Genomic DNA, 16093 nt, shown 5'->3' with positions numbered 1-16093 from the left:
TATTGTCCAGAAAAAAAGTGGTTATAGAAAGATCATTACTGTTCAGGAATAAAGGAGATGGAAATGACAATGAATCTTCCTCCAAAAAAGTCACCCTTAGTTTTATAGGTACCTATGATATAAGAAGATACAGGAGCTGAGTAACAGGTTAGCCTCATCCCTCTCATTAAATCCACCAACAAAAGCTTTTTGCTTAACTTGAGAAAATTTTAATAAAAGATGTATATTGAGTATATTTAAGGTGTACAACATGATGATTTGATATATATCTACACAATGAAATGGTTACTACAGTCAAGCTAATTAACATCCATCCACTGACAGTTACAACTGTATGTGACAAGTGTACCTAAAATCTACCCTCTTAGCATATTTCCAGTGTTCAACACACTCTTAGTAATTATAGATACCATGCCTATACCTTAAATCTCCAAAACTTGCCCATTTTAAAACTGAAAGTTTGTACTCTTTGACCAATATCTTCCCATTTCCCCCACCCCCAGCTCCTGGCAACCACCATTCTATTCTCTGCTTCAATGAGTATGCCTTCTCTTATCTTCATCTCTTGGCTTTTAAGTAACTTTGGCAAGTTACTTAACCTCCCTATGTCTCAGTTTCCTCAAATTTAAAATTGAAATAATAGTACAGTTTGCCCTCAAGCAACATGGGGATTATGCTGACCTCCTGTGCAGTCAAAAATCCATGTAAGGCCCTGGCCGGTTGGCTCAGTGGTGGAGCGTCGCCTGGCATGCAGGAGTCCCGGGTTTGATTCCCAGCCAGGGCACACAGGAGAAGCGCCCATCTGCTTCTCCACCCCTCCCCCTCTCCTTCCTCTCTGTCTCTCTCTTCCCCTCTCGCAGCCAAGGCTCCAGTGGAGCAAAGATGGCCGGGGCGCTGGGGATGGCTCCATGGTCCTGCCTCAGGCGCTAGAGTGGCTCTGGTTGCAACAGAGTGACACCCCAGATGGGCAGAGCATCGCCCCCTGGTGGGCATGCCGGGTGGATCCCAGTTGGGCGCATGTGGGAGTCTGTCTGACTGCCTCCCCATTTCCAGCTTCAGAAAAAAAAAATCCATGTAAAATTTTTTACTCTTCCAAAAATTAACCATATTTGTCCCTTGGTATCCATAGGGGATTGGTTCCAGGAACTCCCTCAGAAAACAAAATCTGTGGATGATCATGTCCCTTATATAAAATGGCATAGAAATACACACAGTTAGCCCCCCACATCTAATGATTCCCAATTGTAGATTGAAAACACTGTTTTCAACCCTCAATTGTTTGAATCCGAAAAGGTGAAATTCATGGATTCTGAAGGCCAGCTATATATTATTGAAAAAAATCAATGTGTAAGTGGATTCATGTAGTTAAAAACCCATGTTCTTCAATGGTCAACTGTACTCTTTATGTAAGATAGTTATGAGTGATTTCAATTGAGTAACAAAGCACTATGTGGCACAGAATAGGTCCTCAATAGTGTCTGTACTTCTGCCTCTTTTTCCTCTTAATAATTATATAATAAACAACAATGTAATCATCTTTTCTCCCCTCTTACCTTCCTACATTGTCATCTTCTGAATTAAGGCTCGCATTTTCTTTCTCTTGACTAGTTTCCTTGTCTTTTTGTGTGTCCTGACACTCCATTATTACTATAGCAGCCAGAAGGAGCCTATCGAAATGCCAGTGATCTTGCCACTCCAGGCCCTTCAATTTTATCTCAAAGCAAAACACAAACTTGTTAACACAAGGACATGTGAATTATTTTTCTATTTCTACCTCACCATCTGGGCTCCAGCCAAACTGAACACATTTCTTATTTCACCCAAATATGCCAAACATTTTCTCTCACCCAGAATTTTCCCTATGCTTTTTCCTCGCCTGGAAAGCCTGTTTCCACCTTCACACCAATAACTTTCTTTTTCTAGTTGCGGTTTATGCCTCTATATATTTCCACAAAACTTTGAATTTCTTCTACATCATCATTGCCTGCTTTATTTAACATTTATCTTCTTTGAACTCACGTCCCTTTCCCTTCAAGAAAAGTAAAGTTTCTTCTCCTTTCTGCTCCCATAACACCCTGTTCTCATTTCTATTACATCACTCTTCACTCTTTATTATAATTTTCAGCTTCTCTGTCTATTCAGGCTAAATTTTAAGTTTGAAGGCAGAGATTGTCTTCTCTGTTACCACTGCCTAGCACTCAATAGTGCACAGTATATATGTTTAGCTGAATGAACAAATTAGTGGATACAAAGATAACTTATGAGAATTACCCCCAAATGCTGAGTGTTTCAGGAAATTTCAGCATTGGCTGCTAGTCCCTTACACAAAGGGGAAACTTCAAGGAGTTGCTGACCAGTAATGCTATTTACAATGCTTTTACTTTTATTAATTTCATGGAAGAGGTTAGGAAGCTTTCAGGTTCTTGAGCTTTTATTACTCTCCTGAATAAAACAATTAGGTCAGTGACAGGGACTGACAAGCTTTTCTTAGGATGATTTTCATCTGCTTCCTCTTTAAATAATCTAAGGAATAGAATAAAACCCTCATGATGCAACTATTTTCTCTTCTCCTAGTTATTATTTGTCATTATCCCTTCCCTGTAATGGGCAAACAGAGAAAGAGAATATTAGTTTAAGCAGGAAATTTCTGCATTTTGGTTATTGTGTTCTCCTCTATTATTGATTTTGAGAGCAAGTCATCCATTCTTACTGTGCTGACAAAAATGCTGATGGTGTGAAGAGTCTCTGCCCCATGGGAGAGAAGGGAGGAGAAAGGGAGGGTCAGTCATAAGACAGACACTTAGCTGGCCCTATATTTGCATCCTCTCTCACCAGGGAAAAGTTGGCATTCTGAAACATATGAGGACTCCACACAAGCAATGTATCCTGCATCTGCTCAGCCCCGGCCTGAAATGCATACAATCAATGGCTATGTAAACCGGTCTCTGCCAGGTATGTACACACTGGCACAAGAATCCTCAGGGTCTTCAGCATTCACTACCAGAGCTCATTTCTCCAGTTCTCTGCAGATAGCCCTGCACCCTAAAGAAAAGCCCGCTAAATTCTGGCTTTTGTTGGGAGCATGTGTCTTAAAGTACAATGGTTGACTCCTCTTCCAGTTACATAAAAATGAAGGCCTGCCCATGTAAACAGAGCTCACAGATTTCTCTTTCTTTTTGCTCAAATATAAGTTGGCAACCAAGGATGAACATATATTTAAAGAAAGACTGAAACATAAAAGATATATTCAAATATAGACAAATAAAATAATAATCCCAGAAGAAAATATATAATGTTTAGAACAGAAGAGAACTTGTCAAAAGCTCTAATTAGTATTTTTACAAAGATTCAAGAAGATACTTCATCAATAAAGTATTAATAGAATTCAATGAAGAAACAATAAAAGCAAGAATATGCTCACAAAAATTTTGAATACAATAGACAAAATATAAACTCAATAGAAGGTAAGTAGAATAAAGAAAATCTTCTAGAAAGTAAAACAAAAGGAGATTGGAAATATATTTAAAAACAGATTTTGAAAATTAAAGGAATGTGTTAAAAATGAAAAGATTTGAATCTTTACATTAAAATTTCCCAATGAGATAAATTTTAAAAATGGTCCAACACAAAATTATGATTGTAAAATTGCAGAGAACACAGAAAAGATATATAAGCTTCCCCTGGGAGAAACAAGTCATATATACAAGGACAAGAGAATTAGACTGGCAAAATGATAAAGCAATATCTTTAAAATCTAAGATAAAAGTCATTTTCAACCTAGAATTCATAGCCAAATTATAAATCAGTGTAGGGGGTGAATAAAGGCATTTTGAGAAATGGTAGAACTTAGAAACCATTGAAGATGTATTACAGTAAAACTAGAGAGTAGACCAAGAAAAGGGAAAATCGGAAAATTTAGAAGCCACATGAAAATAATAAAGTATGAGGAAGAATATTTTTTTTTAATTTAGAAATTAAATTCAGTGGGGTGACAATGATCAATAAGAGTATGAAACTGTGGTGGGATTCAGCTGATTTGCACTGGTTCAGCAGAACTGATACCTAATTTTTTGTTGTTGAGTTCATCAAACCTATTGTTAAAATGGCACTTGTAATCAGGGTTCTCTCTAAAGTGGGTGCCAAAACAGCCACCCAATGTGAAAATCACAAATTTACATTCCTTACTCTTTTTTAACATTTTTCTGCACAACAGCCTATTCTAAGCACCCATAGTAATGTTCATTCCATCCATACGTGAAAAAAAATTGCAAGTGAGGATGCTAATTAAGAAGCAATATGGAAATATCTTAAATAACAGTTTTATTGTTTTTTATCAAGTATTTAATATTTTTTCATTAATATTTAAAAACTTTCTTATCACATAATCTAATTTTGTGTATCCCTTTTATTGCTCTTATTTAAGTACAGGTACTAAATGCATGTAATAATAAACTATCTTTCGGTATATCATTTTTTTATACTTACAATAGTCATTAGAGCAGAGAGAGAACTGTTTGTTAAGTTATTTGAATCCCACCACTGAGTACATGGGTTTCAGGTGAACATCTCTATAACATTTAAACTGTTTATTGCATTGTGTTCCCATCACCCAAAGTCAAATCATTTTCTGTTACCATATATTTGTCCCCCCTTACTTCCTGCCCCCTAAATCCTCCCCATGGTAACCACAGTAGATTTATTTATGCCCATGAGTCTCAGTTTTGTATCCCATCTATGTGTGAAATCATATAGTTCTTAGCCTTTTCTGATTTACTTATTTCACTCAGTATAATGTTCACAACGTCCATCCATGTAGTCGTAAATGGCAATATATCATCATTTCTTATGGCTCAGTAGTATTCTGTTGTATATCTGTACCACATCTTCTTTATCTAATCCTCTATCAAGAGACACTGGTTGTTTCCATGTCTTGGCCACTGCAGATAATGCTGCAATGAACATGGGAGTTCGTGTGTCTTTGTGCACCAGTGTTTTCAAGTTTTTGGTGTAGATACCTAGTAAAGGGATTTCTGAGTCATATGGTAATTCTATTCTTAATTTTTTGAGGTACTACCATACTGTCTTCCATAATAACTATACCAGTTTGCATTCCCACCAGCTGTGTGAGGGCACTTTTTTCTCCACAGCCTTTCCAACACTTGTTATTACCTGTCTTGTTGATAACAACCAATCTAACAGGTATGATGTGGTATCTCATTATAGTTTTGATTTGCATTTCTCTAATAGCTAGTGAAGATAAGCATCTTTTCATATATCTGTTGGCCATTTGGATGTTTTCATGGGAGAAGTGTCTGTTTAAGTCCTCTCTTCATTTTTTAATTGAATTGTTTATTTGTTGTTGAACTATATGAGTTCATTTTATTTTAGATATTAACCCCTTATCCTGGCTGTTGTTTGTGAATATCATCTACCATTTGGTTGGCTGTCTTTTTGTTTTATTGTCAGTTTTCTTTTCTGTGCAGAAGACTTTTAGTTTGATATAGTCCCATTGATTTATTGTGGCCTTTACTTCCCTTGCTTATGGAGTCAAATTCATAAAATGTTCTTTATAGCTATGGTACATAAATTTAGTACCAATGTTTTTTCTATGTAATTTATTGTTTCAAATCTTGTATTTAGATATTTGATGTATTTTGAATTAATTTTTATGTGTGGGGACAAACTATATTCAAGTTTCATTCTCTTGCATGTGGCTTTCCAATTTTCCCAACACCATTTATTTATTTTTATGTTTATTTTATTGATTTTGGAGAGGGAGGAAGAAAAGAGAGATTAAGAAAAAGAGACAAGAACATCAATCTGTTTCTGTCTGTGCCCTGACCAGGGATCAAGTTGGAAATCTTCTACCCTTTAGGACAATGCTCTAAACAACCAAAATATTTAACCAAGTCAAGTCAGCACCATATATTAAAGAGGCTTTCTTTTTTCCATTGTGTGATTTTGGCTTTTTTGTTGAAGATTATTTGTCCATATATATGTGTTTTATTTCTGGGATCTCTATTCTGCTCCATTGGTCTGTATTCTGTTTTTCTGCCAATATGATGCTGTTTTGATTATCATGGCTCAGTACTATAATTAGAAGTCAGGTAGTGTGAGACCTCAGGCTATATTTTTTTCCCCTTGAAATTGCTTTGCTATTCAGGGTTCTTTATAGTTTCATACAAACCTGGTGATTTTTTTGGTTCTATTTCTTTAAAAAGTAACATTGGGATTTTGATAGGGATTTGATTAAATCTGTATATGACTTTGGGCAATATGGCCATTTTAATTATGTTAATTCTTCCAATCCATGAACATGGAATATTTTTCCATTTCATTGTTTCTTTTTCAATTTCTTCAATAGTGCTGTGTAGTTTCCAGTATATAGGTCCTTGACATCCTTTGTTAAGTTTATTCCTAAGTATTTTATTTTACTTTTTTTTTTGTAGCAATTGTTAAAGGAATTTTTCCAGTTTATTTTTTGAAGTTTCATTGTTGGCATACAGGAAAGCAATAGACTTTTGTATTTTGAATTTGTGTGCTGCAACTTTATTGTATTGGTTTATTGTTTTCAATAGTTATTCAGTGGAATGTTTGGGGTGTTCTATATATAGGATCATGTCATCTGAAAAAGAGTGAAACTTTTACTTCTTCCTTTCCAATATGGATGCCTTTTATTTCTTTCTCTTGTCTGATCACTCTGGCTAAAACTTCTAGCATTATGTTGAAAAGGAATGGAGAGAATGGGCAGCCTTGTCTTGTTCCTGATATTAGAAGAAAAGTCTTCAATGTTTTACCATTTAGCATAATATTGGCTGATGGTTTGTCATATATAGTCTTTATTATGTTGATGTATGTTTCATCTACACCGATTTTGTTGAGTGTTTTAAACATAAATGAATGTTGTATTGTATCAAATCCTTTTTCTGTGTCTATTAAGAGAATCATCTATTTGGGGCCTTTGTTTTGTTGATGTCATATATCACGTAGATTGATTTGTTTTTTGTAACAGAGACAGAGAGAGGGACAGATAGGGATAGACAGACAGGAAGGGAGAGAGATGAGATACATGAATTCTTTGTTGCAGCACCTTAGTTGTTCATTGATTACTTTCTCATATGTGCCTTGACCAGGGGCTACAGCAGACTGCGTGATCCCTTGCTCAAGGTAGCGACCTTGGGCTCAAGCCGGTGAGCCTTGCTCAAACCAGAAGAGCCCACACTCTGGTTTCAAACTTGGGTCCTCCGCATCCCAGTCCAATGCTCTATCCGCTGTACCACCACCACCTGGTCAGGCTCAGATGATTTCTTCAAACAAGTTCTCTATCCTTCGTTTGTTCTCTTATCCTTCAAGTATCCCTATGATGCAGATGTTGTTTCTCTTCATGTTGCCACAGATTTCTCTTAGAATTTCTCAGCCTTTTAAAACCTCTTTTCTTTTTGCTTCTCTGCTTCTGTGCTTACATTTATCTTGTCCTCTAAATTACTGATTTGATTATCCACTTCATCCAGCCTGCTATTGATTTCTTCTAGTGCAGTCTTCATTTCAGATAAGTGTACTTGCCATTTTTGACTGGTTCTTTTTTGGTATCAATGTCCTTTTTAATGCTTACTAAGTTCTCATTCTAAGACCCTTGAGCATCCTATTAACCATCATTTTTAACTCTGTGTCTGATAGTTTGGTTATTTCTCTTTTATATAATTCTTTTTGGGGGGATTTCTCTTATTGATTCATTTGGGTCATATTTCTTTGTGTGCTAATTTTCTCTGTGTATTAGGTAGTGCTTCTCTGACTCCCAGATTGTTGTGGCATCTTTATGGAAAAAATGGGCTCGGTGGTACTAACCTCCAGGTTGGTTGTGTTCTTGGCTCTAGGAATGTTTCTTGAGGGTTGTATTTTTGTATTTACCCTCCTGTTGTATGTGAGTATTGAATGCAGTTGGTCTTTTCTTGGGTATGGTTATCTCTTCAGGTTGGGTGGCTCCAAGGGTCTACCTTGATTGTGTTGTATTAGACACTGTGCAGTGCAGTGTCTGTCCTGTGGGGCATATTTATTCTCCACAAGTATCTGGTGCCTGCTGGATGCCTTCTTTGGGCATACTGCTTGTGTACCTAGCTAAATCTAGCATTGGTGTGGTCTGCCACCCACTCCTGGTTGTGTTGCGTCTGGGTCTTCTTCAGTTGGCATAAGCCCTTGTTTGTAACCTGCCACGAGCTACTTATCTGGAGCTACTGCTCTGTTCACTGTTTGTATCTTCATTTTTTGTGCCTGGTTGGTGTCAGAGGGGCTGAGTTGTGTATAAGGATCAGCTTCTTCCTGCTTAAAAATGCCAGCAGCTCTGTGAAAGCCCCAAGTTTGTAGGATTTGCCTCCACTTTTCAGCAGCTCCACCTCCTCTTGCAGCTTCTTGGTCTTCTCACAGTGTCTTCTGTAGAAAGACTGTAGTGTGAGCTCAGACTGGCCTCATCTCACCAAACCCTCTACAACAGGGGTCAGGAAACTTTTTGGCTAAGAGAGTCATGAATGCCACATATTTTAAAACAGGGGTCCCCAAACTGCGGCCCCCTGAGGCCATTTATCCGGCCCCTGCCGCACTTCTGGAAGGGACATCTCTTTCATTGGTGGTCAGTGAGAGGAGCATAGTTCCCATTGAAATACTGGTCAGTTTGTTGATTTAAATTTACTTGTTCTTTATTTTAAATATTGTATTTGTTCCCGTTTTTTTTTTTTTCTTTAAAATAAGATATGTGCAGTGTGCATAGGGATTTGTTCATAGTTTTTTTTATAGTCCGGCCCTCCAACGGTCTGAGGGACAGTGAACTGGCCCCCTGTGAAAAAAGTTTGGGGACCCCTGTTTTAAAATGTAATTATGTGAGAGCCATACAACGACCCATGTACATTACGCATTATGCAATAAAAATTTGGTGTTGTCCTGGAGGACAGCTGTGATTGGCTCCAGCCACCCGCAACCATGAACATTAGCAGTAGGAAATGAATGGATTGTAATACATGAGAATGTTTTATATTTTTAACATTATTTTTTTATTAAGGATTTGTCTGCAAGCCAGATGCAGCCATCAAAAGAGCCACATCTGGCTCACAAGCCATAGGTTCCTGACCCCTGCTCTAGAAGTTACAAGCTTGGTGGGTTAGGACAACTGAGGTTGAGAATAAAATGTTAGTGAGACTCCCTGCTTCAGGGGTCTCTTGGTCACAAGCTCAGTACAGAGAAAGTAGCCCTTATTATGAAATCTAATCCCTCAGACACTGCTGGATACCCCAATTCTATTTCTCCCCAGCTAGGTGAGCAACAGATTCAGATTGGGTGGAGCTGACCTTCCTCTCTGCAGAACTTCTTCTGGCTGGGGCATCCCTGATCTCAAGGAGGAAGACTAAGAGAGTACTGCCCTGGGGCTGACTGTGATCCCCCTAGAAAGTGGCTAAGCCCCTCAACTGAACCAAACAATAGGCTTCAGGAGACCCACACCTTGAATGTCTTTTCTCTTTTTCTTGATACAAGCCTGTAGTGATATGATCTCTCACTTATTACTGCTTCTGCTCCATCCCAGAAGTTTTGATATAGTATCATGTTGTCATTTTCTTTTGTTATTATTGTTATTATTATCTTTTTTATTATTATTCAGTGAGTGGAGGGGAGGCAGAGAGACCAACTCCCACATGTACCCCAACAAGGATCCACCAGGCAAGCCCACTAGGGAGTGATGCTCTGCCCATTTGGGGCATTGCTCCATTACTCAGCAACCAAGCTCTTCTTAGCACTTGAGGCAGAGGTCATGGAGCCATCCTCAGTGCCTGGGGCCAATTCGCTTTGATTGAGCCATGGCTGCTGGAGGGGAAAAGAGAGAGAAAAAAGAGAGAGAGAGATGGAGGGGGAAGGGTGGAGAAGCAGATGATCATTTTTCCTGTGTGCCCTAAGAATCAAACCCAGGACATCCACATGCTGGGCCAATGCTCTACCACTGAGCCAAACAGCCAGGTCCTGTGTATGTCTTTTGATCTCTGCTTGTACTTCTTCTTTGACCCAGTCATATTTTAGCGTGTGTTGTTTAATTCCACATTTTTGTGGGAGTCTTTACTTCCTTTCTGCTGTTGAATTCTAATTTTAAAGCCTTATGGTAAGAGAATATGCTTGGTATAATTTTAAACTTTTTAAATTTGTTGAGGTTAGTTTGTGACCCAAATATAGTCTATTTTTGAGAATGTTCCATGCACACTGGGAAAAATGTATAAACTGATATACTAGGATGAAATGTTCTGTAAATGTCTATTATGTCCATTTGGTTTAGTGTGTCACTTAAGGCCAATATTTCTTTATTGATTCTGTTTGAATAATCTATATAAACTGTCAATGGTATATTGAAATCTCCAAGTATGATTGTGTTTTTTGTCTATCTTTTTTTTCTGTTAGATGTCTCATATATTTTGGTGCTCTCTTATTCAATGCATATATATTAAGAAATAGTCATCTTTGTCTCTTATTACCTTTGTTGTCTGGAAGTCAGCATTGTCAGATACGAGTATGGCTACACCTGCTTTTCTTTGGGTACTCTTTGTTTGAAAAATCATTTTCCAACCTTTCACTTTGAATCTACTTTTGTCCCTCCAGTTTAAATGTATCTCCTGAAGGAAGCATAGGGTTGGGAAGCTCTTTGATTCAATCTGTTACTTCATGCTTTTTTATTGGTGAATTTAGTTCATTTACATTTAGGGTAATCATTAATACATGAGAATTTTCTATATCGATTTTATGTTGTTTTCTGGTAGCTCTGTTTCTTATTTAGTTCTTTTCCTTTGTAGTTATGTCAGGTTTTTTTGTTTGTTTGTTTGTTTGGTGATTTTCCATGCTTCCTTTCTGTATTTCTTCTGGATTTTTTTTTTGTATTTTTCTGAAATGAGAAGCACGGAGGCAGAGAGACAGACTGCCCATGTGGAGTGTTGCTCTATTGCAACCAGAGCCATTCTAGCACCTGAGGCGGAGGCCATGGAGCCATCCTCAGTGACTGGGCCAACTTTGCTCCAATGGAGCCTTGGCTGTGGGAGGAGAAGAGAGAGGAAGAGAGAAAGGAGAGAGGGAAGGGTGGAGAAGCAGATGGGTGCTTCTCCTGTGTGCCTTGACCGGGAATTGAACTCAGGACATCCACACTCCAGGCCGATGCTCTATCAGTAAGCCAACTGGCCAGGGCCTGTATTTCTTCTGTTTTAAAGCTATGTATTTCGGGGGGGGGGGGATTGTTTGTTTTTTTACAGAGACAGAGAGAGAGTCAGAGAGAGGGATAGATAGGGAACAGACAGACAGGAACGGAGAGAGATGAGAAGCATCAATCATTAGTTTTTCGTTGTGACACCTTAGTTGTTCAGTAATTGCTTTCTCATATGTGCCTTGACCATGGGCCTTCAGCAGACCGAGTAACCCCTTGCTCGAACCTGCGACCTTGGGCCCAAGCTGGTGAGCCTTGCTCAGACCTGATGAGTCCGCACTCAAGCTGGGGACCTTGGGGTCTCGAACCTGGGTCCTCTGCATTCCAGTTCTATGCTCTATCCACTGCGCCATCACCTGGTCAGGCTGTATATCAGTTTTGTTTAGGTTATTGAGAAAAAAAAGGTTTGTATATACAAGAGTTTTTTGTCTCATGAGTACGTCTGTCTTCCCTCCTCCATTTATACTTCAGACCTTTATCTTCTCCCCTTTTATGTTATTGTTGTCACAAATTATCCTTGTTTTTATTGTAACCTTGTTGGAGCTTTTATTTGTCATTTTGATTTGTTTGGTTCTTTGTATTTGGTTGAATAACCCCCTTGAGTATTTCCAGAAGTGGTTTTCTGGTGATAAATTCCCTCTACTTCTGTATGTCTGGAAAAGTTTTTATTTTTCCTTCATATTGAAGGATAACTTTGATATGTATAGTATTCTTGGCTGGTAATTCCTCTCTTTCAGTACTTGAATGTTTGGATTCACTCTTTTCTATATTGTTGAGTTTCTGCTGATAACTTGGTGAACGCTCCTTTATGTTTTATGTTCTTCTTTTCCTAAGCTGCCTTGAGGATTCTTTATTTATCATTAATTTTTTTAGGTTTACTAAAATGTGCCTTGGATAAGGCCTGTTTGTGTTGAAGTGCCTAGGCTTTCTGTTTGCTTCCTGGATTCGAGGCTCTAACTCTTCCCATAAGCTTTGGAAGTTCTCATCAATTATTTGTTTAAATAGGCTCTCCATTCCCTTCTTCCTCTATTCCTCTTGTAGTTATGTCAGTTTTTTTGTTTGTTTGTTTGTTTGGTGATTTTCCATGCTTCCTTTCTGTATTTCTTCTGGATTTTTTTTGTATTTTTCTGAAGTGAGAAGCATGGAGGCAGAGAGACAGACTGCTCATCTGGAGTGTTGCTCTATTGCAACCATAGCCATTGGTTGCAACACCTTAGTTGTTCATTAATTGCTTTCTCATATGTGCCTTGACCATGGGCCTTCAGCAGACCGAGTAACCCCTATTATTATTATACCTATTATTCTTATATTGCTTTTTCTGATATGGTCAGACAATTCTTGCAGAGCTCCCACATTTTTTTTAATTTTTTAAATTCTTGAGTCTCTATCTTCTTTCCTCTGTGCCATCTCTAGTTGCCTGTGTTTGATGTCACTGTTTCTCTCCTTTATGTTGCTTTTTCTATTAGCTTTACTTGCTAATTTTTTTTTTTTTTAGTTAGAAAGGGAGAGGATGACGACAGACAGTGACAGACAGACAGGAAGGGAGATGACAAACATCAACTCATAGTTGTGACATCTTAGTTGTCCATTATTGCTTTCTCATATGAGCATTGACTGGGGGCTCTAGGCAAGCCAGTGACCCAGTGCTCAAGCCAGAAACCTTGGCCTTAAGCCAGCGACCTTGGTCTTCAAGCCAATGACCTTGGGCTCAAACCAGTAACCATTAGTTCATGTCTATGATCTCATTCTCAAGCTAGTGACCTTGGGGTTTTGAACCTGAGTCCTCAGCATCTCAGGCCAATGCTCTATCCATTGAACCACCATCTATTCAGGCTGTAGCTCATTTTTTAATTGCTGTATTGAGTTATTCATCTCTGCTTTTAAAGTTTCATTCTCCTTGGTGAGGTACTCATTTTCTGAGCTCATTAAATTGCTTATCAGTGTTTTTTAAATCTCATAGAGCAGTGGTCTCCAACCTTTTTTGGGCCACAGACTGGTTTAATGTCAGAAAATATTTTTATGGACCAGGCTTTAGGGTGGGACGGATAAATGTATCACATGACAGAGACAAGCATCAAGAGTGAGTCTTAGACAAATGTAACAGAGAAATCTGGTCATTTTTTAAAAATAAAACATCGAAATCGCAACGTCAGAGAAATGGCGCTGTAAGGAGCGATATCAATAAATCTTCCCCAAAATTCAACAAGATCCTCAACTAGAGACAGAAAAATCTATCCTTGCAGCCTCCAGAAGTTCCACACTAAAAGCGAAGGTATGATCGAGCTAAAAATTGACTAAATATATAATCAACCCCGAAGGAAATAAGACGGAGGAAGAAACACTCCGCCTTCCTCACTAACCTAAATAAGGGCTGCTTTCACTGGGAATTGAGAGTATAGAAACTAAGGCAGGCATAGGGTGTGAATAGAACCAGGTGGTGGCACAAACTTCTGAACCAGGCTGTGGCACGGACATCCAAGCTGAGGAAAAACTGTGCTTGTGGCAACCCAGTCAACACAAGCTAATGCTCGTGCCAAACCCAGACAAAGAAAGGCAAATGGGCAGCCATCGGCCTGATCTCCTGGTTGGCAAGTGCAGGTAGTGGGCGAGAGATTCCTCCTAGAGCCCTGGGAATGGGCGCCTGTGTTCCCAGACAGAGGGGCAGAGTCAGAGGCCTTTGTGTGGGCCAAAACCAGAGTCTCAGGGTTGCCTCTGCAACCTAAAAAGTGGAGCGCAGGGTGTGAGTGGGAGTGAAATTCCCTATGCTCGAACTTCTCCCGGCCTGATATACTGGTCGGCGAGTGTGGATAGTGGGTGAGAGATTCCCCCGGGAGTGAGCACCCGTGTTCCCGGGGTAGAGTCAGAGACCTTTGTGTGGGCCAAAACCAGAGTCTCAGGGTCGCCCCTGCACCCTGAAAAGCAGCACGCAAAAGTGAGATTCCCTATGCTCGAAGTTCTCCGGACAGGTGGGGCTTCTCAGCCAGCCATACAAGCTAACAGACCCGTGAAGAATTAGTTTAACCCACTGTCTGCCCGCCTCCCAACTGACTTATGCGACCCTAATTGACAATATCTCTCTCAGGTCAGCGATTTAAGACAAGAGGGAAGATGTTTTTTGGTACCTCTTGTTATGCTATGCACATAGGGGTGAGGGCAACCTCTGATTGTCAGAGCTTGCCTGCTCAGGGTTATATGTTAAAAAGAGAGATTTGGCAGCTTGTAAGTCCTCCTGCTTTGCAAACAGCGACTAGGGCATCTTTTACCCAGTCAAAACAGGTTACAAAGTGACAAAAGCCTGGGGGAAGTGGTTCCACAGAGTGCTGAAGCATTCAGGACATGCCCAGGGGTGCACAGAAAGGCACCTTGGATTATGCTAGTGGCTCTGACTGATTGAGCCTAACCCAGAGCCCTGCACTGAGTGGGAATAAAGGGATTTGCCAGCTCTTTGAGCCTCTTACTCTCCAGGCAGAGGCAGCAGCAACCCCATAGCTGGATCATCAAGCTGCTAATTCGGGAAGGAAAGACTAAGAGAGAGGCTCTGGGAAAACGGACTCTCTTATTGTCGGAGCCTGCAAATGCTAATGAGCCTCGACTACCAACGAGACTGAAGCCCAATATATGACATCGCCATAGAGACTTATCAATTGCAAACCTCTACCTAAGCATGCCACAGGGGCAGAACCCGGGGTACAGAGTCACAGACCAGGAAGAAGGAGAGAGAAAAAAAAGCAAGAAGATAACCTCTCAAAATCAAGAATAATCCACAGACTTTATAACCTATCCCATTTTATAATATTTGTTCGTTTGTTTCTCTTATCTTCTTGTCTTGATTATTTTCTTCCTCTTCCAATTTGGTCATTTAATTCTTTGCCAGTCTTACTCTCTCATCTCCTTGAACTACACTACCGATAAGTGTTACATCTCCCATTATCTTTCCTTTCCTCTTCCTTTCTTTCTATGAGGGTTGCACTTGAAAACCCTTAACTCTCTCTCTCTCTCTCTCTCTCTCTCTCTCTCTCCTTTTGTTCTTTTTTCTTTTTTCTTCTTTTGGTGTTTTCTCTTTCTTTTTTTCTCCCTCTATATTAGTTTGTTCTTTTCTCCTTTACACTTCTCCTCATTCAATCCTCACTCACAAACAAATTATATTATTTGGGACTCAAAATTTTCTTTGTGGTGCTTTGGGGGTTATTTACTTTGCTTTTTTAACTCACTAGCAGTGCTCCCAACCCTGGCTCTCCATTTAATCTAGTTTTTGCTCCACTAAATACAATGGTAATTTTAAAATTTTTTTCCCTTTTTCCTATTTCACTCTTATTCTTCTCATTATATCTTTTAGTCAACCATCACCTAAAAGCAAATCATTTTATTCTTGACACAAATTTTATCCTTTTTTTGCATTTTTGGGTCCATACCCACTTTTTTTGCCCCTTTATCTCTTCTCCCCAACTCAGGCCCTCCATTATAGGTAGTTTTTGTTCTATTTAACACAATATAATTCACAGTTGACAACAAGATTTTCTCAAGAAGGAGGGGAGAAGAAAGCAGAGAAAAAAAAGGGGGAGGAAATAATATTTTTTATTTTTTTTACTTTTTATTTTTTTTAATTTTTTATTCTTTATTCAGTCTCATTAGTACTATCAACAAAACCACCCTCAGATGCCATTAAGGAAAAGAAATAGAATATCATGGATACGAAAAACAGAGAGGTAGCTCAGATAGATGAGGAAAACTTTATGGAGAAAAAATTTAATATATTGAAAACCTTGGAGCTAAATGACAGAGAATTTAAAATAGAAATCCCACAAATACTCAGAGATATATAAGAAAACACAGAAAGGCAATTTAAGGAGCTCAGAAAACAACTCAATGAACACA

General features: G+C 38.9%; 1 protein-coding gene across 2 annotated transcripts in view; it reads left to right on the top strand.

Annotated features, from left to right (window-relative positions):
- F8 (coagulation factor VIII) overlaps positions 1 to 16093 on the top strand; it is a 216840-nt gene that overhangs the window by 58415 nt on the left and 142332 nt on the right. For both annotated transcript variants that reach the window (XR_010747809.1, XM_066356154.1), the window contains exon 6: positions 2836 to 2952. Coding sequence is in view for 1 of the 2 variants with exons in the window: in XM_066356154.1 (XP_066212251.1) it covers positions 2836 to 2952 (117 nt within the window). In the remaining variant the exon portion in view is untranslated. The remainder of the gene's footprint in view (positions 1 to 2835; positions 2953 to 16093) is intronic.

Source organism: Saccopteryx leptura, chromosome X (assembly GCF_036850995.1).
Source record: "Saccopteryx leptura isolate mSacLep1 chromosome X, mSacLep1_pri_phased_curated, whole genome shotgun sequence".
In the NCBI taxonomy this organism is placed as follows: domain Eukaryota; kingdom Metazoa; phylum Chordata; class Mammalia; order Chiroptera; family Emballonuridae; genus Saccopteryx; species Saccopteryx leptura.
This window is presented reverse-complemented; position numbering and strand designations above follow the sequence as displayed.